The sequence below is a fragment of the Pelobates fuscus genome, chromosome 13 (genome assembly GCF_036172605.1).
Source record: "Pelobates fuscus isolate aPelFus1 chromosome 13, aPelFus1.pri, whole genome shotgun sequence".
In the NCBI taxonomy this organism is placed as follows: domain Eukaryota; kingdom Metazoa; phylum Chordata; class Amphibia; order Anura; family Pelobatidae; genus Pelobates; species Pelobates fuscus.
In genome coordinates, this window is record NC_086329.1 from 61,026,280 (window position 1) to 61,048,323 (window position 22,044).

Here is a 22,044-nt window from a genome sequence, read left to right on the forward strand (position 1 = left end):
TTCACTGGTCACTCCTTAGAGATCCTTTGTGTGTCATGCCTGCCTAAAATGCATGCAAACATTCAGTATATCCTCCCTCTGCATGCAGACACTGAGCTTTCCTCTTAGAGATTCATTGATTTAATTAATCTTTATGAGGAGATGCTGATTGGCCAGGTATGTGTTTGAATTGTGCTGGCTCTGCCCCTGATCTGCCTCCTTGTCAGTCTCAGCCAAACCTATGGGGAAGCATTGTGATTGGCTCAGGCCACCACTTTTGATGATGTCAGCAGGCAGTGGACAAGTCTAAAGGAAACATGGACAAACTATGCAGCTGCGGGCTTGAATTCAAGTAAGATTTTACTTTATTTTTAGAGGCATGAGGGGACCTGGGTGGCTAGATGGTGGTTTTAACCCTACAGGGTCAGGAACTTTTACTCTAATGGGCCATTGCCAAGGTTAGAGATGGCAGGAATAGGGGTAACTATAGTTTGTGGATGGTGGACTGTGGCCTGCTTCTGATACTCTCACAACTCTGCTACTTGATGAGGAAGTTTAATTAATTTCCCCTTGTTGTGTGTTAAATGACAGAATCATACTTGAAAGAGAGAAGGAATGAAATGCAGCTGAAAGCATCTCCAACCACTAAGCAGTCAGGAAAATTAAAAAAAAAAAAAAAAAAAAAAAAAAAAAGATAGCTCTGAACTATCTAAACAACTGAAGAGATTGAATAATATTAACTAATAACTTTCAGGACCTATATGGGACACTTTGGTGCAAACTCATATGTTTGTTGAAATATTAAATATCAAAACTATGGATCAATAATGCTAATCTTCCTTTTTTTTTTATTATAATTGGCTTCAATAATTGATATGTCCCATGCATGCATATGTTGTAGTTAAAAACTAACCTTTTGGTCCAAAAAGAATTCCATAACAGGGTTTGTGGCAGTAGGGTTGCCCATCATGCTGTGAACAAAAACAGGTTTCATTACTTATACAATTTATACATTATTTATACAATGCATTATACAAAGTTTTGTGGTATAGTGTATATATATATATATATATATATATATAATTTTTCTTAATTGCATTTATAATTTGGCAGCATATTTTCAGCAACCAAAACATTTTTTTTTTTTTTTTTAAATTCTTTATTTTTTCAGTGCATTAAGATATAACAATCGGGCATGTGGTACCCCAACGGCAGTCCTCATGCTTTTCAAGAAACATTTATAACATTAGGGTTTAGGTTAGTACTTGCACAAATTTTATATTATAAATGAATTCACATAGAGAGCATTGCGTTCTCAGCGCATTTGTATATTCAAACAATGGTGAACAAGCTAAGTGTATATATCGGATTTCAAATCATTCTTCATGTCTAAGACTTCGCTAAATATTAGTGGTATAGGAACATACGATGTTGCTCAGTGCTTGGTACACGTTAAGAAATATATAATTCGTTAAATATCATAGCGTGGTCAAACTAGTGTGGTTTAGCTCAACTTAAATTTAAATTTAAACTGCATTGCAAAACATAGTAACCGGTGGCACTAAGGTACAGCCTTCACGTTATGTGTTATGGTACATGTGGGTTGTAGGCTGGCTAGTGTGTGTCTAGGGTGAGTGGGTCGCGAGAGTGAGTGTCCATGCAAATGTGGATAGCCGGTGTCCCAGGTAACCTTAAGGTGAGCCTCTCTCCCATTGAGTCGGTCAGCCGATGCCACGTGTGGGCAGAGTAGAGTCCTGTGCCAGTTGCTGGAGCAGCTTGCCCCACGTTCTGGGTGTGTTGAGGAGAGGAGCGACAGAGGCGGTTGCAGGTCCTCCTAGTGAGTATCTGGGGGTCCTGGCGGTGCCTTGTGCTGATCGATGTCGCTGATCTTTGCCGGTTCGCTGTGGCAGTGTTGTGGAATCCTCTGGTTTAGGCTCGGCAGTCCACCATCTACTCGGGCTGTTTGGGTGGGCCATACCCCTCCTGAGTCTGCTTTTGGGTGTTGTTTTCCGGCGGGGCTGCCTATAATGTTGTGCCGCGGGATTCCCCTTAGTTTTAGGAGCTTTATGCAGGCCTTCTGCAGACGTGGCTTTGCTCCGTGTGAGCACTGTTGGGTTGGGCCGTGTCATAGAAGTGGCCATATGGGGAGAGGGGATTCTCCCATCCTTCTGCTTGCCTGTACGCTGAGATCCCTGCAGCATTCTGCCGGTTGAGGGTTCTGCTCGTGGGGGCCAAAGTAGAGCCTTTAGCTTCTTCCAGGTGGCCCTGAATATTTTGTCGTATCTGAGCTCCACCTCTCTCTCGGTCGTGTGCACGGCAGTATGGCATGGGCCGACCGCCATTTTATGGGCTTCGCCCGTGGCCCCTGGGCTGCATGGTCCTGTCGCTTGAGACTTGCGTGGCCGGTTAGTCACTTGAGCTAGGACCGGGATGACCCCCACCGGTCCAGAGGGGGGGGGATAGGGGCTCCGAGTCTGTGCTCTCCTTGTCCTCGGCGGCGGGAGAGCGTCCGTCTCCCCCGCGGCCGCCATGCCAGTAGGCCTCAACGGCATGTGGGGGTTTGGTCGGGTCGATCGTCGCTTGGGAGGTACCGCTTTGTGTGTCCCGATTTCCCCCATCGCCTGTGAGCACCAATCTGGTTCTTAAGTGCCGTTTTAGGAGGGTTTTGTCGCTTTTTTTGGCTCTGGATTCAGGAGCTGGCAAGGTTTGCTGCTGTTCAGCTCTGCGGTTCGGCCCCGCCCCCCAACCAAAACATTTTAAACATGCAAATAGTTTTTTTTCTAATGGGTTCTATAGGGACACGAGGATACTATAAGATAAGTATATAAGATATAACTAAGCTATAGTGATTGTTTTGTTTAGTGCTATTAGGTTATCTGGCACATATCTAGTGTCTGATATATACTTTCAGAGGGTCTCCTTTACTTTCAGGTAGCAGTGCCCAGAATTTGTGGAGGGTGCTTGTTTATTCTTTGTTTACTTGACTACTATGTAATGGTAAGACTACACCTTAACCCCTTCGGGACGGAGTCAATAGTGCATGTTCTGATCAAAATAAAACGTAAACAAAAACTAGAATTTGCGCTATATGTCTGTTCACCCGTAGTTCCCCTCTTTCAAATTATATGCACCCACACTTATTATATATCATTTTGTTCAGGAGAAACAGGGCTTTAATTTATCATTAACTATTCATATATAGAACATAATTTATTATGAGTAAAATTAAAAAAAATGTGAGAAAATAAGATTTTTTTTAAAATTTGCATTTCCGTCTGACATGTTAACTATGAATATCATATTTGTAATGCACATATTTGTAATCAGCGATGTGTCACGAGTACAACAGTACCCCCCATTAACAGGTTGTATGTTGTTTTGGAAAGTTACAGGGTCAAATATAGAACATTCCATTTTCAAATTGACATTTTCCAGATTAGTAATGTTACCTTTGAGACGGTGTGGTAGCCAGGAATGAGAATTACTCCCATAATGGCATACCATTTGAAAAAGTAGACAAGCCAAGGTATTGAAAGTGGGGTATGTTTAGTCTTTTTTAGTAGCCACTTAGTCACAAACACTGTTTGAAAAAAGTGAAAAACAAATATTTGGCCAGTGTTTGTGACTAAGTGGCTACTAAGAAAGACTGGACATACCTCACTTGCAATACCTCGCAATACCTCGCAATACCTCGCAATACCTTGCAATACCTCGGGTTGTCTACTTTTGCAAGTGGTATGCCATCATGGGGGTAATTCTCATTCCTGGGCTACCATACGCTCTCAAAGGCAACATAACCAATCTGGCAAATTTCAATGTGAAAACAATGAAATGCAAGCCTTATATGTGACTCTCTAACTTTCCAAAACACCATAAAACCTGTACATGGGGGGTACTGTTATTCTCGTGAGACTTCACTAAACACAAATATTAGTGTTTTAAAACAGTAAACCATATTACAACAATAATATAGACCATAAAAGTGCCGTTCGCTTGTAAAAAATGTGAAAAACGTAACTTTTACTTAAAATATCATCGTTGTAATACAATTTACCAGTTTGAAACACTAATATTTGAGTTCAGCGAAGTCTCCCGAGTAAAACAGTACCCCCTATGTACAGGTTTTATGGTGTCTTGGAAAGTTACAGGGTCAAATATAGTGCTTGCGAATTAAATTCTCTGCACTTTCTCCCTGTGTTGTCAGGCATGTCAATCACATTTTAATTAATCAAATCACATAATTACGTTAAAAGATTATTTAAATATACACGTAGAATTTTAATATATATGCATTTATAGGTATTTAAATTCTACGTGTATACTAATGTAATCTTTTATGTAATTATATGTATTTATCTATATATATATATATTTGCGGTTATTTGTATTTTATATATAGATAGATATATATAGAATGTCATTCTAAGTGTATTTTGTTACCGATATATATATATATATATATATATATATATATATATATTAACAAAATACAGTTAGAATGAAATTACATATGCATATATAATTTATAATACATTTTGTTTCAATATTTTATTTATTTATTATTTTAATTATACGTATTTATATATATAATATATATACATATTATATATATGTAACGTCATTCTAAGTGTATTTTAATATTAATATATATACTTATATTAATATTAAAATACACTTTGTATGACGTTACATATATATAATATGTATATTTAATATACAATATATATAATATGTATATTTAATATACAATATATATATTTAATTTAATTTTACACATGTCTAATATATTTTTTTTTACTTTCCCACCAGCAGGGGGACTGTCTGATATTTCAAACAGTCCCCCTGCTGGCAGAGCCATAGCCAGCTATAGGGGGCCATGTGATCGCTCTTTGAGAGCGATCACATGGCCCCCGGGGGCCTCATTTGCCGGAGGCAGCCCCCCAGAAGAGGATCGCGGCGGAGGGGAGTACACCTCTCCTCCAGGGGCTCAAAGCCGTTATGACGTACCATGCCGCCGCAATGGCTTTAAAGCCCTTTTAATGCGGGACGGCATGGTACGTCGTAACGGCGTTAAGGGGTTAAATATGCAGTGCAACTTTGGGTACCTGTTTTAAAGATTAATATTATAGAACTGGAAAACTGCAGCAGTGGGTTACAAAATTGATAAGACAAATTGAAGATTTTAGTTTGGAAGAAAAGTTAGAAAACACGAACTTGTTTATGTTAGAAAAATGGAGATATGAAAACATTAGCTTCCTGGTTACCTGATTTTTTACAAGACAATAAAAATGACAAAATGTCACCCATTTAGACTTAAAGATAGGACATTCCGCTTACAGCAGAGGAAAGGCTTAGTTATAGTAAGAGCAAAAAAAATAAATAAAAAAATGTGGAATTCTCTGGCTAAACGGTTTTTAAGTGAGGATTCCTGTAGGGAAGACCAGATATTCTAGGATAAAATAGTTAATATTTTGGGTTACAGCTTGTGATTAAAAGAGAAATTGGATTTCCATTTTAGATTCAATAATTTTTTTTCCGATTTAATGCTACAATTAGAATTTGCTTTAAAGTGTATTTTTTTCACTGGATCGGAAGCAGAGATGTGTGAAAGGCATAGCCTGACAGGTTTGAGTCTTTTTTTCAGCTTCTATTACTTTGTAACTATGTAACATCCACACAAATTTTTCACATACTGAGCTCATACTAACAAACAATAATCTCATTCAAAGGCAGGTGGAGGCAGGATGGGTGTACATTGGCAAAAGAAAATGCTACTTTTAACTGCTAAATGCCAGCACCACATACAGGTTTATTTACTAGAGGCAATAAACAGCAATGTTTTATAATGATAAAAAAAGCTGTAGGGTCTTGCAATCAGTGGTGTATTTTGGATTTGTGCTGCCGTAGGCACAACTAAATCTGGGCACCCCCTATCTTAATTTTCCTCCCCCCCATTCAAGGCCACTTTTTTGACTGACAGACACAGGCCATCATTGATACATGCACTGACATACACTCAATTGCAGATACACAGTCATTGGCACACACATACAGTCAATGGCACACACACACTGTTTAACCAACACACACTTTCACTGACAGAGACACACTCTCAGATACACATAAAATGACAGACACACACTCACAGACATACCCATCCTCACTGATTTGACACACTCTGACAGACACACACTGACAGCTACACTTACTCACAGAGCGTGAGAGAGCAAGAAGAGTGGAGGATAGCGCTTCCTTGCTGCCTGGCTAGAATATTAGTAGTTTAACACCTAGCGGGCGGATGGGGGCCCTAAGAAAGGCAGCCCCAGGAAATGAGGCAAACAAGGCATTTGTTTGGGAGCTTGGGGTGGCGTTTTTTGGCGCCCCTCTGAAAGTGCCGCCCTAGGCAAATGCCTTGTTTGCCTTGTGGTAAATACATCCCTGCTTGCAATGCAGGAATTACTTGTATCTTTGTGAAATTTATTGTCTATGATATTTAGCAAATCCTATGGGTTGGTTGAGCATCATTGGAAATTTAATTCTTCCATCAGGCCCTACAGATGGGTGCATTTAACATAAATTCTCATTTACTTACTTGCCGAAAATGTTAAACTGTACATTCTTTAACCTTACACATAGTTTAATGGTTTGCCTTGCAGATCGTGTCTATGTTACATGCCAACAGATCTATTGCTAACAAAAGATAGAATCGTGGAGTTAAAGTTTGTATTGTACATTTATAAAATGATGTACGATATGGCCCAGTAGTTGAGTTAGTAGATGATATACCAATCAGTAGATCAGAATATACAAACCAAATTAAATCTTACTGAAGTTACTTACAACATCTACATTTTCACTTACTTTTTTTGTTAAACAATTATACAATAATAAATGAAAAAAATTAAATGTAAAGATATGGATGGGGAAAATTAAGGAAAAGAGGATTCTGTTGTGGAAGATGCCGTCATATCCTAATTATGTTAGTAATAAAGATTCTTTAGAATGATACCTTACTGAGCTCTCAGATCCCTTCATGATTTCGTATTCATAACCATAAACATGCTAATAGCACCACCTTGTGGCTGGTAACGGCAGATTTCTTTAATTTATAGTAAAGAAAAATCATTTTAACTGCTCTGAGTAACTATACAGTGCAATCAGGATTTCCACAATGCATGTAAGCTAGAGCTAGAGCAGTTAAAAACACGTGCTTGTTGCTTTAGGGGTTAAGTGGATCTGCCCTATATCTTGTTTTTTAAAAGTGCAGATTTTCTGAGATAGCCAAACTTTTATAACCACGCTTGGTAGCACTTCCTGATTGTCAAACAGTTGTGAGGGTTCTCTGCTTCACTTGTGTTGAGGGCTTGCTCAAGGTAGATTTGAGGGCTTTCCAAAAAGATGTATTGGTTTTAATGTTTCTCCAGGAACATTGCTGTTGCATAGTGATTACCAAACATGCGTCAGCCTCCCAACGCTTCTCTATGATAAATATTAGATAGGCCAGTAGATGTTCACTAGTGTGGATACCCTGGAGGTAGGAAGGAGCTGCAGCATGGAGACTGACTCGCCACTGGATTAGAGGTAAGTAAAATCTTTTTTTTTTCTTTTTTTTGGGGGGAGTTAATTTATTAGTGATAGTTGAGTGATTTCTTAGAGAAAAAAAAATTCAAATGCAGCCTCTTCAAATGTGTTTTGTAATAAGTTTAGACATTGATTGACAATAATTAAAACAAGTCCAGTTTCCTAAAGTACGCATATTTTTCGAAGGCTTTTTCAGTGAAATCTCACAATAATCAGTTACAAGTCATTCACATATTTACTAGCAATTACAACACCACAACATATTTACACCATCAATATGAGTGAATATGCAAACCTATGATGCAGTTCCATTCTTTCAATACTTTATTTATTAAAGGAACACTATAGGGTCCGGAACACTATAGAGTCAGGAACACAAACATGTATTTCTTACCCTATAGTGTTTAACCCACCATTTAGGTGGCTTGCCCCCCCCCCTTAAAAGTTAATAAAACTCACCTTAATTCCAGCACGGCGTGAGTCCGCCGGCGCTAGCTCCGCCCCATTAGAATTGCCGATTTTTCGCCAATCCACTGCTTTTCCCATGGGGAAAGCATTGGATTGGCTGAAATCGGCAAGGGGCGGGGCCAAACACCGTTTTGGCCAATCACACCTCTATGAGGAAAATTCAGCATCCCCATGTAGAGTGTGGAGATGCTGAACGGCACTGCTGCCTACTGTGCAGCACTGAGCCAGGAAGCACCTACAGCGACCATCTGAGGAGTGGCCACTTAGAGGTGTCGCTAGGGGCAGTGGTGTATCCTGGTTTTGTGCTGCCCTAGGCAGGACAAAACTCAGACACCAGCCCCCTCTACCCCCCGCACCACTCCCACCCAACCCTTCTGCCAGTCCCGCCTTCTAAATACACACACACATATTCACTGACAGATACGCATACACTAGCTAACAGACACACTCACTCACAGACACACTCACTCATTAACAGACACACACACACACACTAACATACATACACACTAACAGACATACACACTCACTCAATGTGTTGATGTGGTTATGGTGCCTGGAGTCCCACATCACTGCTTTTAAACATGCTTTTCACAGACTGATAATATATGTTTTACAATGGCTCAATGGGAATTTCTTCCCCTAACTGTTGTACAGTCCCAGAACTTGTTGAAGTTTCCTCCTATCCCACGGTTTTCCACACAGAGAATATCAGCTCAGGGACTTTAAGTAGTGACCAGGAGGAAGTGAGTGCAGTCTCCCTCTAAAAAGGACATTCACATTGCTAAACAGCATCATGGTGCCATAACCACTACAGACCAACCTCCCCACCCCACACCCCACCCACTGCAAGTAGATAAACCATTTTAGAACAGCCAGACTTCTTACTTGAGGTCTGCCAGATACCCCTCTCCTCTGTTACATTATCCAGAGAGCCAGACGTTATTTTACTGAATTTAAAGAGACAATCAGGGCACCATAACTTCATCTCTATGAAGATGTTAGGGTGCGAGGATGTCCTGGGCATCAACTAAAGGGGTTAAACAGTTTAACCTCAGATTTTTGAATACTGCAGTTGCCTTCTGAACCCTAGACTGGGCGCTACAGACACACTAGAAAAGTCATTAGATCCCTATTCACAATATTGTGAGAAAGGTATGTACGACAGATGTCTGGGGATAAACCCTTTACGAATGGTACTTTTTGTAAACCAAACCCCCCCCCCCCAACCTTTGGGAATGCTGGGGGGGAGTTCCCTCTCTCCCTGGGGGTCTAGTGGCTGCTGGGCGGGCGGGCGGGCAAGGGAGCACTTCCTCTGAGCACTCTGCTCAGCTCCCTCGCTCGTCGCAGAGTGAGGCTGGGAGCCGGAATATGACGTCATATTCCGGCTCCCAGCCTGACTCTGCGGCGCGCGAGGGAGCTGAGCAGACAGCTCAGAGGAAGTGCTCCCTCGCCAGCCGCCCGCCAGCGCTGCCCGCCCGCCCAGCATGTCAGTTAGCCGCCAAGCTAACAAGTCATTTTCCCTGGGCATTTGGGGGTGGCTTTTTCTGCCGCCCCCTGGAAAATGCCGCACAAGGCAAATGCTCGCTAATACGTCCCTGGCTAGGGGGCAATGTAAACCCCCTGAAAACCCCTTGTTTCAATGAAAATGCCTGCATATAATGATTATACTCACTAGAACAACTGGTACTGGTACAGTACTGGTGACTATAGTGTCCCTTTAATGTTTTGTGTAGTATAGAATAACACTTAACATTTGTCAGGGAGACAGCCACTAGAGGCTGGATTAACCCTGCAGTTTCTCTGAAACTGCTATGTTTTCAGCTGCAGGGTTAAAACTAGGGAACCTGGCACCCAGACCACTTCATTGAGCTGAAGTGGTCTGGGTGCCTACAGTGGTGTATCTTGGTTTTGTGCTGCCCTAGGCAGGACAAAACTCAGACACCCCCCCCCCCCGCGCGCGCGCCACCCCCACCCAACCCTTCCCCCGCCTTCTAAATACACACATATTCACTGACAGATACGCATACACTAGCTAACAGACACACACAGTCAGACACACGCAGTCGGACACACACACACACTAACAAACACACACAGTCGGACACACACACACTAACAGACACACACAGTGAGACACACACACACTAACAGACACACACTGTCGGACACACAGTCAGACACACACTAACAGACACACACTAACAGACACACACACACTAACAGACACACACACACACACACTAACAGACACACACACACACTGACACACACACACACTAACACACACAGTAACAGACACACACACAGTCAGACACACACACAGTCGGACACACACACACACACACTAACAGACACACACAGTCGGACACACATTCAGACACACACACTAACAGACACACACTGTCGGACACACAGTCAGACACACACTAACAGACACACACAGTCAGACACACACACAGTCAGACACACACACTGACACACACACACTAACAGACACACACACACAGTAACAGACACACACACACACACTAACAGACACACACAGTCGGACACACACACACACACTAACAGACACACACAGTCGGACACACACAGTCAGACACACACAGTCAGACACACACAGTCAGACACACACACTAACAGACACACACACTAACAGACACACACACTAACAGACACACACACACACACACACACTGACACACACACACACACACTGACACACACACACACACACTATCAGACACACACAGTCAGACACACACACACACATTAACCCTTTTTTTTTATTTACTCCCCCCCCCAGCCTCCTTACCTTTGGGAATGCTGGGGGTGGGGGGGTTCTCCCATTCCCTGGTGGTCCAGTGGCTGCAGGGTGGCACTGGCGGGCAGGCTGGGTGGCCAGCGAGGGAGCTCTTCCCCTGAGCTCTCTGCTCAGCTCCCTCGCGCGCCGCCCGCAGAGTGAGGCTGGGAGGCGGAGCCGGAATATGACGTCATATTCCGGCTCCCAGTCTCACTCTGCGGGCGGCGCACGAGGGAGCTGAGCAGAGAGCTCAGGGGAAGAGCTCCCTCGCCGGCCGCCCGCCCGCCCGCCCAGCAACCAGCCCAGCATGTCTGTTAGCCGCAAGGCTAACAAGACATTTGCCCTGGGCATTTGGGGGCGGCGTTTTTTGCCGCCCCCTGGAAAATGCCGCCCAAGGCAAATGCCTTGTTTGCCTCGCGGCTAATACGCCCCTGGGTGCCTATAGTGGCCCTTTACATTTAAAAGCCATAGCTGCATTAGTCGCGTAATAGTAGTAAATAAGATTTAGCAAACCCATAACCCCACCAACTCTTGGTTTTTGCAAAATTGATAATGGAATCCTTCCAGGTTTGTTTTTTGTTCGAAATAAATGAAACAAGGGCAGAGTGGATTTTCCTAAAAAAAATGATAGAGATATAAGGAGGGGAATAGTTCTAAGTATATATATTATTTTTGGAAGGAGTCATTTTGACCGAATTAATTCTCCCTAACCATGAAATTTCAAGACCACACCATCTCCCTAATGTCTTCCATAAATTCGGACCAGACCTTTTCTAAATTACATCTATGCATCTTGGACAGATTCTTGCACAGGTTTATGCCCAGATAGGATATATATGAATCCCTCCAATCGAAATCATACATTTTCTTCATGCTGCCTACATCATGGTATAAAGGATTAAAGAGTTCAAGTTTTTGCTGTATTTAATTTATAATATGAGATATTGCCAAATTATAGCAGAACAGATATCAGTGGAGGTAGTGAGGGATTCAGTTCCATTCTATGGGAAACATTTGTTAAATTCTATAGAGGCAAGAAAAAGCCTACAAATGTTATTCCAAAAGCAAAAAGAAAAAAGTAAATATGTGAAAATATTTTTTCATAAATATTGTAGACTATTCCTGCAAGTTTTTCCTAGTAGAAAGCATATGTAATAAATTAATTTTAAAACATAAAAATATACCCACTCAGGTCCAGGTAGATACTAACATATATTATCTTATTAGGATGGACTTGTTGATAGCTGCCATTAATGAAATCATCAAGCATTTGATGAAAATAGAGTATCCCCAGTTGGAGACATTCTCTCCTTAGAACCTCCTTTTAAGGTTTCCATCAACCCCTCCCCTATGGTTGGATGGTGTAACGGATCGACGGGCACCCCGACTGGGTACCTCCGTTGAAGGATGCTCCTAGCGCTTCCTGAGGACTCCAAGCACTGCAGCAGACACCACAACCACCGAACCGGAGAAGCATACGAATGCTCTCAAGCATATGAATGCTGTAAACTGCTGAACAGGAAAAGCATACAATCAGCTTACACTCCTGGCAATCAGCATACAATCCAATTCCCCCAATAACGAGACGACACTTCGTTTTGAGGTCAAGCAGAACTGACTGTACTGGCACATGCAGCCTCTTTTATTCACAATCCACAAACATAGTACAGCCCACAGGGTTTTGAAATACAACCAATCAATCTGTAAAATACACACAGACACTCCCACCCAAAATCCTCCCCTCTGCCTGTGATATGATTACTGAACACAATGGGTAATATCGTTATCACAGGCAGAGAAATACAGTTTTTACAAAATATTAATAACTTCCAAAATATACATACCACAAACATAAATCACATATTCGAACTCAGCACACTTTAATTATAAACATAGTCAAAATTCAGCCAATTCCATCCAGGGGTTAAAAAGTTAGCCGGAGGTCCCTTTTTGACCAACCGCAAGCACATTTTCATGCCCAAAAGAGTTCCAGAGAATCAGGCTGTGTGGTTGGTCTATTTCCCATGTTAAAGTCAGTTCAAACAGATGAACGACAACCATTCGAATTGTCGAACTGTCGAATGAACTGTCGAACGGCGTTCGAACGGTCGAATGCATTGAAGTCTGGAGAAGGTAAAACTTCAGCTGAATTAAAGATGGCCACGTGTTCGTTTGTCGAATGGCGGCCACCCAGCGTTCGGCAATTTACCTACAGCATAAAATACAATATGCCCAAATACTGTATTTAAAGGGCCAAATCTCCCAGGGGCCATAGTCAGCAGGCAGGAGGCGGGCAAACAGGCTTCTCCAATGCCCAGTGGCGAGGTTGGTTTTGCCACAGATGGGAGTTGGATGTCATCTCTGTAGGCCGAAAGCTCACTTCCCACTCATTTGAAATTTTTCTTCTTTTCACTCTCCTCTTCCACTCCACTTAAAGGGAAACTATAGTGCCAGGAAACAAAGTTTCCACAGTGCTTTCCTATGGGGTTGCAGGTGAAGCTGGACATACTCATGCATAGCGCGAGGTCAGTTAAATGTCCAAAAGTCACCTAACGACTCAGAAGTCCATCTAATGGCTGTCTGGTAAACATCCACTAGAGGTGGAGTTAGCCCTGGATTGTCATTATTGCAGTTTCTCTATAACTGCAATAATTACTTTTGCAGGGTTAAGGGACCTGGGAATATGCACCCCGACCACTTCAATGTGCTGAAGTGGTCTGGGTGCCTATGGTGTCCCTTTAACCCCTTAAGGACACATGACGTGTGTGACACGTCATGATTCCCTTTTATTCCAGAAGTTTGGTCCTTAAGGGGTTAAAAATTTCCTCTATCCCTTCAGACTTCATGCTTGACCCCTGCTTTCTCCTTGTTGTTTGAAATGTGGCTCCCTTATTTGAACACTTCTGGAACGGCATATCTTTTTGTATAATACTGTTTCTAGCTATTTTTAACATGTATACCTGCATTAGTTTAATTTGTTTTTCTTTCTCATTTAACAAGAGATTAATATATATGAAATATTAATTAAAAAAACTTTAATTGCAAAAAACATCAAAACAATACAGCTAGCTGTAATAGAAGGACTAAAAGACATATACCCGTAAACAAATACTGATTTCATAAAAATGGAAGGATCTTCAACAGTGAGAAAATATTAAGACTTATGTCTTTCTTCATTATAAATAGTTCTTAAAGGAACTCTATAGGTTATGTAACACAAACATGTATTCCTGACCCTATAGTGTTAAAACCACCATCTAGCCCCCCCCCCCCCACCCCCCCCAGGACCCCTCTTGCCTCAGTAAAGATAGTAAAATCTGTCTTGTATTCAACTCTGCAGCTGCTGCCTCCGCCCCTGACCTGTCTGCTGACATCATCAGAAGTGGTGGTCTGAGTCAATCACAATGCTATCCCATAGGACTGGCTGATACTGTCAAGGAGGCAGATTAGGGGCAGAGCCAGCACAAGTCAAACACAGCCCTGGCCAATGAGAATCTCCTCACAGGGATGAATTGAATCAGTGCATCTCTTTGAGGAAAGTTCATGTCTCCATGCAGAGACACTGAGTGGCAATACTGCCCCAGGAAGCACCTCTAGTAGCCATGTGAGGAGTGGCCAGTGGAGTTATCATTATGCTGTAATGTAAATACTGCATTTTCTCTGAAAATACCGTGTTTACAGCAAAAAGCCCGAAAGGAATGATTCCACTCACCAGAACAAATACAATAAGCTGTAGTTCTTCTGGTGACTATAGTGTCCCTTTAAAGTGTCCTTTTAAAGCTTATACTAATCTAACTAATGTATCTTATAGTACAGGCATTTCCCGTTTTACGTCTGCCCAGTTTATGCTTTCCAGCCTTTGCGAATGCTTCCCAGATGCTCTGCCATTTGATTTCGCCATCATTTTGTGTCGGCGTCCGTGGATGCGGACCATTGAGCAGAGTTTGTGGCCAGGAGAAGAGAAAGGTAAGTGTAAAAAATAATGGTGATTGCTAGTGTCACGGTGCCTAATTGGCACCTCAGTGCGACCGCACCAGATTGGTGAGGTCACACTATCGCAGTGACCGCATCTGTGACCGCATCTGATCGGTGCAGTTACACTAAAGGAGGGAGAGGTTACCTATATCTCATAGTACAGGCATTTTTCTTTTTACGTACTCCCGCTTTACATTTTCTCGCCCTTATGAACGCTTCTGGGACGCACTGCTATTTTATGCCATTTTCTGTCGGCGCTATGTAGATGCGGACTGAGGAGCAGAGTTTGTGGCCAGGAGATAGAAAGGTAAGTGTAAAAAATCATGGTGATTGGTAGGAGGAGAGCGCTGTTCTGTGCTGCTCCCCTCCTGCTGCTTTTGTAGTGTGGCCAAGCGGACTGCAGTCAGCCAGGAAGTGCTCACGGAGAGAGGACTTCCTGTCAGACCAGGTACTGTAAGCAGGTACAGGTCGAGAGCAGGGAGAGACATTTGGAAAGGTACAGAAGGGAAGGGAGGAGAGGCACATGGACAGGTACCGGTTGGGAGAGACACATACACAGGTACAGAAAGGGAGGGGGGAGAGACACATGGACAGGCGTGGAGGGGTGAGAGGCACATGGACAGGTAAGAAGAGGAGGGGGGAGAAACACATGGACAGGGACAGGAGAGGGGGAATGGGACCCATGTATGGGACTGAAAGGGGTGAATGAGACACATGGAGTGGCAAAAACTGAGATAATTATCCTCCGAAGATTGAGAAGAGTGCCGCTTGGCTTCTGCATGTCAGTGAACGCCGGCCGATGTGGACCCACGCAATTATATAGCCCCATGTCCGTCCACGGTAAAAACTACGTTGACGTGCGGTTGACATCATGCAAAAGATGCACACGCACATCTTGGGGGTCAAGGGCTAGGTACAGACAATTGGATCTGCAAGAGGGTTATTTAAACTCACTTGTTCCTTAGCTCATTGCCCTGTTGTGGTTTCCCTTAGATCAGCGTTTCCCAATTGGTGTTCCGAGGGACACTAATTGGGGTTCCGCCATATTTTATTTTTTTTTAAATGGCCGCGGGCGGCGAGGGAGCAGTGAGCTCTGATCTCCCTGCTCAGCTCCCTTGCGCGCACAGCAGTGATGCCGGAGCCGGAATATGACGTCACTCCGGCCCCGGCATCACTAGGAGGCACGCGAGGGAGCTGAGCAGAGAGATCAGAGCTCCCTCACCGCCCGCCTCCACCGCTCACCTGTTTGTCCCTCGCCGCCCGCCAAGCTGCAGCCATCCCCACTGGACCCCAGGGACTCCATGCCAGCTGGATGGAGTAAAATGTCAAAAAAAATATGTATGTGTGTCTGTTAGGGAGTTTGTATGTGTTTGTGTGTTTGTCAGTGAGAGTGAATGTGTGCTTGTCGGTGAGTGTACGTGTTTGGCAGTGAGACTGTATCTGTTGAGAGTGTATATGTGTTTTTATGTGTGTCTGTAAAAGAGTGTGTGTTTGTCAGTGAGAGTGTATGTGTGCATGTCAAAGAGTGTATGTGTCTGTCAAAGAGTGTGTGTGTATCTGTGTCAAGGTTTGTGTATGTGTCACTGTGTGTGTGTGTGTGTATCTGCCAGCATGTATCAGTGTGTTTGTATGTGTCTGTGTGTGTATCTGAGTGTGTATCTGTGGGTGCAAGTGTGTGTATGTCACTGTGTGTATCTGAGTGTGTGTGTGTGTGTATTTGTGAGTCAAGGTGTGTGTATCTGTGTGTCAGTGTGTATATATTTATGTGTGTCAGATACATATACACACTGACACAGAGATACACACACTGGCGCATACAAACACAGATATACAAACCTTGACACACACCGGCACATGCAAACACAGATACACACACCTTGACACACAGATACACACATACACAGATACACACAGTGTTTTAAGGTGTGTGTATCTGTGTGCCACTATCTGCCAGTGTGTGTATCTGTGTGTCAGATTCATACACACTGGCCCATACAAACACAGATACACACACCTTGATACACAAACACATACAAACACAGATACACAGACTTTGAAACAAGACGCACACACCTTGACACACAGATAGATACATACATACATACATACACACACACACACACACACACACACACACAGATACACACTGTGTGTCAAGGTGTGTGTATCTGTTTCAGTGTGTGTATCTGTGTGCCACTATCTGCCAGTGTGTATTTGTGTGTGTAACGGATCGCCTGGCACCCCGACTGGGTACCTCCGTTAATGGATGCTCCTAGCGTTTCCTGAGGACTCCAAGCACTCTGGCAGACACCACAATCACCGTATCAGAGAAGCATATATAAATCCTCTCAAGCATATGAATGCTGTTTACAGCCGAATAGGACAAACCATGCAAATAGGTTTCCACTCCTAGCAGTCAAACTGGAACAGCATACAATAAATCCTTCCCCCCAATAATGAGACGACACATCACTTTGAGGGTAAAACAGGAACTTCTGGACTGGCTCATCCAGCCTGGCTTTTATTTCCAACTCACACATACAGGCCACACCCAGGGGGAGGCATAAAAGAACCAATGACATAGATGTTACCTCCCACACATCCCCTCCCCTTAGTGTGACACATAATCCCATTATGCATACAGTGTAAAATATACTTTTACACAACTTTCATAACTTTAAAACCATACATCACATTCACATAAAAATACATATCCACAATCAATCCATTCAGGGGAACAACATATTAAAAAATGGCATGAATCCGACCAGGGGTTCAAAAGTTACTAAAAGTATCTTTTGTTCCTTTCTGGCTGGCAGAAAAACATCCCCACAATGCACCCTGGTTTCCTCCCTTCTGCCCTGGAGTTAATTGGAGAAGTAATCCAATTACCCAGGACTAAAGGCAGACTCCATTAACCACATGGTTGCAAAACGACATAAAACACTTTAAAATACATAAAGTCACATTTACACATAACACACAGACATTTCACCTATCCCCAGATAGCTGGGATCTGCACGCACAAAACTACCGAATAGCGCGCAGATCCTATTCACACAGTACAATTGCCATGGAGCTAAAGTCTTTCCCATAGTCTTTCATTATATGAATAGGCTCCATGGTATGGCTATCTGGGGTATCACATTCCCATAAAGTCTGGTCCATAGTCCAAAGGCAAGAGGCGGGCAATCAGCCCCCTCCAAGGACACGTGGCGAGGTCGGTTTCGCCACAGTGTGTCAGATTCATACACACTGGCACATACAAATACACACACCTTGATACACAGACACATACAAACACAGATACAGAGTTTGAAACAGACGCACACACCTTGACACACAGATAGATACATACATACACACACACACACACACAGATACACACTGTGTGTCAAGGTGTGTGTATCTGTGACAGTGTGTTTATCTGTGTGCCACTATCTGCCAGTGTGTATTTGTGTATCAGATTCATACACACTGGCACATACAAATACACAGACACATACAAACACAGACACACAGAGTTTGAAACAGACACACACACCTTGACACACAGATAGATACATACATACACACACACATATACACACTGTGTGTCAAGGTGTGTGTATCTGTGTCAGTGTGTGTATCTGTGTGCCACTATCTGACAGTGTGTATCTGTGTGTCAGATTCATACACACTGGCACATACAAAGACACAGACACAGACACATACACACACAGATACACAGACTTTGAAACAGACGCACACACCTTGACATACAGATACATACACACAGTGTGTGTATCTGTGTGTCAGATAAATACACACTGGCACATACAAACACAAATACACACACCTTGACACACAGATACACACACACTGTGTGTGTGTATCTGTGTGTCAGATATACAACAGGCACATACAAGCACAGATATACACACCTTGACACACACATTAAAAAAAACAAAAAAAACGGCGCAATCGAAAAAAAAAATATTTGGGGGGGAGGGGGAGGATGTTGATACACTATGTCAAAGGGTTCCACAGGAAAAATTAATTGGGAAACCCTGCCTTAGATGGTTATCCGAGAGTGTGTTCCTGATCATGTTTTTCTGTTTTTTTAACTTTGGCTTCGTTTTGACTTCCCTGATTTCTGGTACCCTTGACTTTTGGCTTTTCCTTATCGCTGTGTCTTGTTCTGTGTCCCTGACCCCGGCTAGTTTTCTGACGTACATTGTTCTGTGTCCCTGACCCTGGCTAGTTTTCAGGTACATTAAGTCCATTCTAAGGCCCGGTAAGACATTACCCTTAGTTCTAAGGTGTGATACTATTCTGCGTACTCCTGACTGAGGGAAGAATGAGACACATGAAGGGGCTTGGAGGGATGAGACACATGGAGGGGCTAGGAAGGGGGGATAAGACACATGGAGGGGCATGGGGGGGGGGGGGTTGAATGAGACACATGGAGTATCTCAAACAAACTAGAAAGAAGTGCCGTGCTCCATTCAACAAGTGCAACATGTAATTGAGGAGGAAGATGACTGATGATGATTTGATGAAGATTTGAATATGGTTTGTCTTCCTTTAATGTTCCTACAACATGTATATATATATTTGCTATGCTTATATTTTGTATTTGTACGGAATAATTTAGGTTTTCAATGGGAAAATGTTTTGGTCAGGAACGGAACCCATGTTTATTACATTGTGTCTATGGGAAATTAGTTCTCACTTTATGAACTCTCACTTTATGAACTGGGGTTCGGAACCAATTAGTTTGTGAAGTCAAGAACTACCCGTATGAAAACAGCTAAGGGGGGAAATTTAACAAAAGCAAAGATGTGTTCATTTTGCTAAAATAATCTAATTTATGTAAAGTCACCAATTTTGTCACTATTGCCACTTCTAATTATACCCATGACATGCCTTTACATAATCACACAAGGCATTCATTAATGAAAGATATTTTGTACTGTACGGAAAATGCGTATGAATAAAAAGTGCAGTACTAAATTTATTTTGAATATAACCGATATGTATAATGTATGATCTACCAATTTCTACAAGATAGTATAGCAGTTTTACAAAGCAAGCTGCTAATTGCTAAGGAATCTTGAAAATAAAACCATGAATTAATAATGGAAGATATTTGACCCTGGTGAGTCGCACAGGAATTCACAGAGTAAAAAGATTTGTTATAGGGCAGATAATTAAGGCAGCTCAGTTTCTAAAAGAAAGGTCAATGCTTGAATAAACAGCTATTCATCCACACATATTATCTGTTTCACTCCATGGCACATGGCACAAGACATTTAGAAACATGTGCAAGATTGGAAATAGGTCATAAACTATTTTATGTATGTGTCATGAAAAATATTAAGTCTACAAAAGTAAAGGGCCAAAGTACATGTCCTGTGTTCAATGTTAAAGGATTTATTTACTAGAGAATTAAGGGTAACTGAAAATAGAACTTCAAAATCACTAACTACATTATTATTTACAAACAGAGATATAAATAGCAAATTTAGCTATTTTGACTAAAAATTGCTCAGATCAATGATATTTTGAAGATGACAGTGAATTAACGACTGAGATCACAATATCAGCATGAGTCCTTATCTATATATTTTCCTTCAAAAATGGTTGTTCTGCTGAGATTCCAGAGAGTTGTGGATAAAGTGTAACAGTACTAGCCCACTACTGTCTCTTCACTCTGTTTCAGTGTCATAATGGCATCCTTTCATTTGTCTTGCGCTAGTTTCACATCTGACCCTGTGCATCAGAATCCATTTAGGATGCAGTGTCTTTGTCAAAATCAGAATGCAGACTGATTTGGGCACATCAAAATTCTAACAGAGCTCCCTGTACCCCAGCTGAGTACCTCTGCCAGGGACCACTTCCTAGCTGGAGCAGGGGAAAAAAACGCTACTGCCCCAGTCGCCATGGCTTGACTTGGGTCCTGGAGCCTCTCCATCCTGGAGCAGGCTAGGGCACCAGCTCTATCCACTCCCAGGGACTGGAGAACACTTAGTCTTGGCAGCTCTAGTCCTTACAAGGACTTTCCCTGCTGAATCATGCATGCTGGAACAAGCTGGAGCAGGGATTAGCCCTTTCCCCTCTCAGTAACTAGACAACACATAGTTCTGGGAGTACAACTGGAATATATTTTAATGGGACATGGTACAGCCAAGTTATACACAGACCTCCCGCAGGGGGTCTCCATACAATTACACACAAACTCCTCCCTGTGCCTGGGAAATAATTGAGTCAGGAACTGTACAAACTCAAGTATCTCCCAATTTTAAAGCACGCCACAAACACATTTTAATATTTCAAAAGGGGTTAATTGATTGCATGGAAGGTCAAAGCTTACAACCCAAGTTCCTCTTTGAAGCTGGGACTCCAACAGAACCAACTCTCCCATGTGCCTTATGTCTTGATTGCCTCTTAGATAGGAAGTCCTTTGACATGTTAGCTTTCAAGAACAAAAAGAAACCCTTGAACAAAAGAGATAATAAGCACCCACAGATCAATACTCAAGCCTCATTTTTATGATATTTAGAATGGGACAAGCACAACCTTTTAATCAAGCCTTAACATGATGTGTGGAACAAAGGGACCACACAGATAGGGAGATCCCCAGCATGATGACCTGAAACAATAAGCAGGCAAGCGGGTGTGCACATGTGGGCATGGTACTCAGTGACGGCGTTCTGTCACAAAAATCACACAAATTGCCTATATAACCTCGTTCTGGCTGTTAGTCTGTGCCATGTTTTGGTCACAATTTGGTCCTAATAGTGCATTCTTGTTTGTTAGATTCGATATTTCAACTATTTTGACTGCTGACATCCTTGACCATGCTTTTTTCCTCTGTTATCTGATTTCTGGCTCCCTCTGAGATTGGCTTGTTTCCCAGCCACCATTAAGACCCAGTAATATGTACTCTTACTTTCTTGTCTAGCTATGGGTGGGTACATACTCTGCATGTCGGGGTATATACAGTGGCAAATAGAAGTAATAATGAAATAGAGGAGAAACTAGCCCATCTTGCTTTTGAGTGTATAATTTGTAAAAAAAAAAAAAAAAAGTCAGAGGCAAATACATCCAATAGGGGTTAGGCAAAAAGCAATATCAGGCAATCCAATGGTCAAAAATCCAGGCAGCAAAGGTGAGGCAGGCCAAGATCAGGTAAAAAAAAAGATTTCTGGAAAACAGGAGGCACATGTAATAGCAGGTAAGTAGCACAGGAC

General features: G+C 42.4%; 1 protein-coding gene across 1 annotated transcript in view; it reads right to left on the reverse strand.

Moving 5' to 3' along the window:
* CRIP2 (cysteine rich protein 2) overlaps positions 1–22,044 on the reverse strand; it is a 130,011-nt gene that overhangs the window by 18,807 nt on the left and 89,160 nt on the right. Inside the window, exon 7 of the mRNA XM_063439436.1 lies at positions 893–950. Within this exon, the coding sequence (XP_063295506.1) occupies positions 893–950 (58 nt within the window). The remainder of the gene's footprint in view (positions 1–892; positions 951–22,044) is intronic.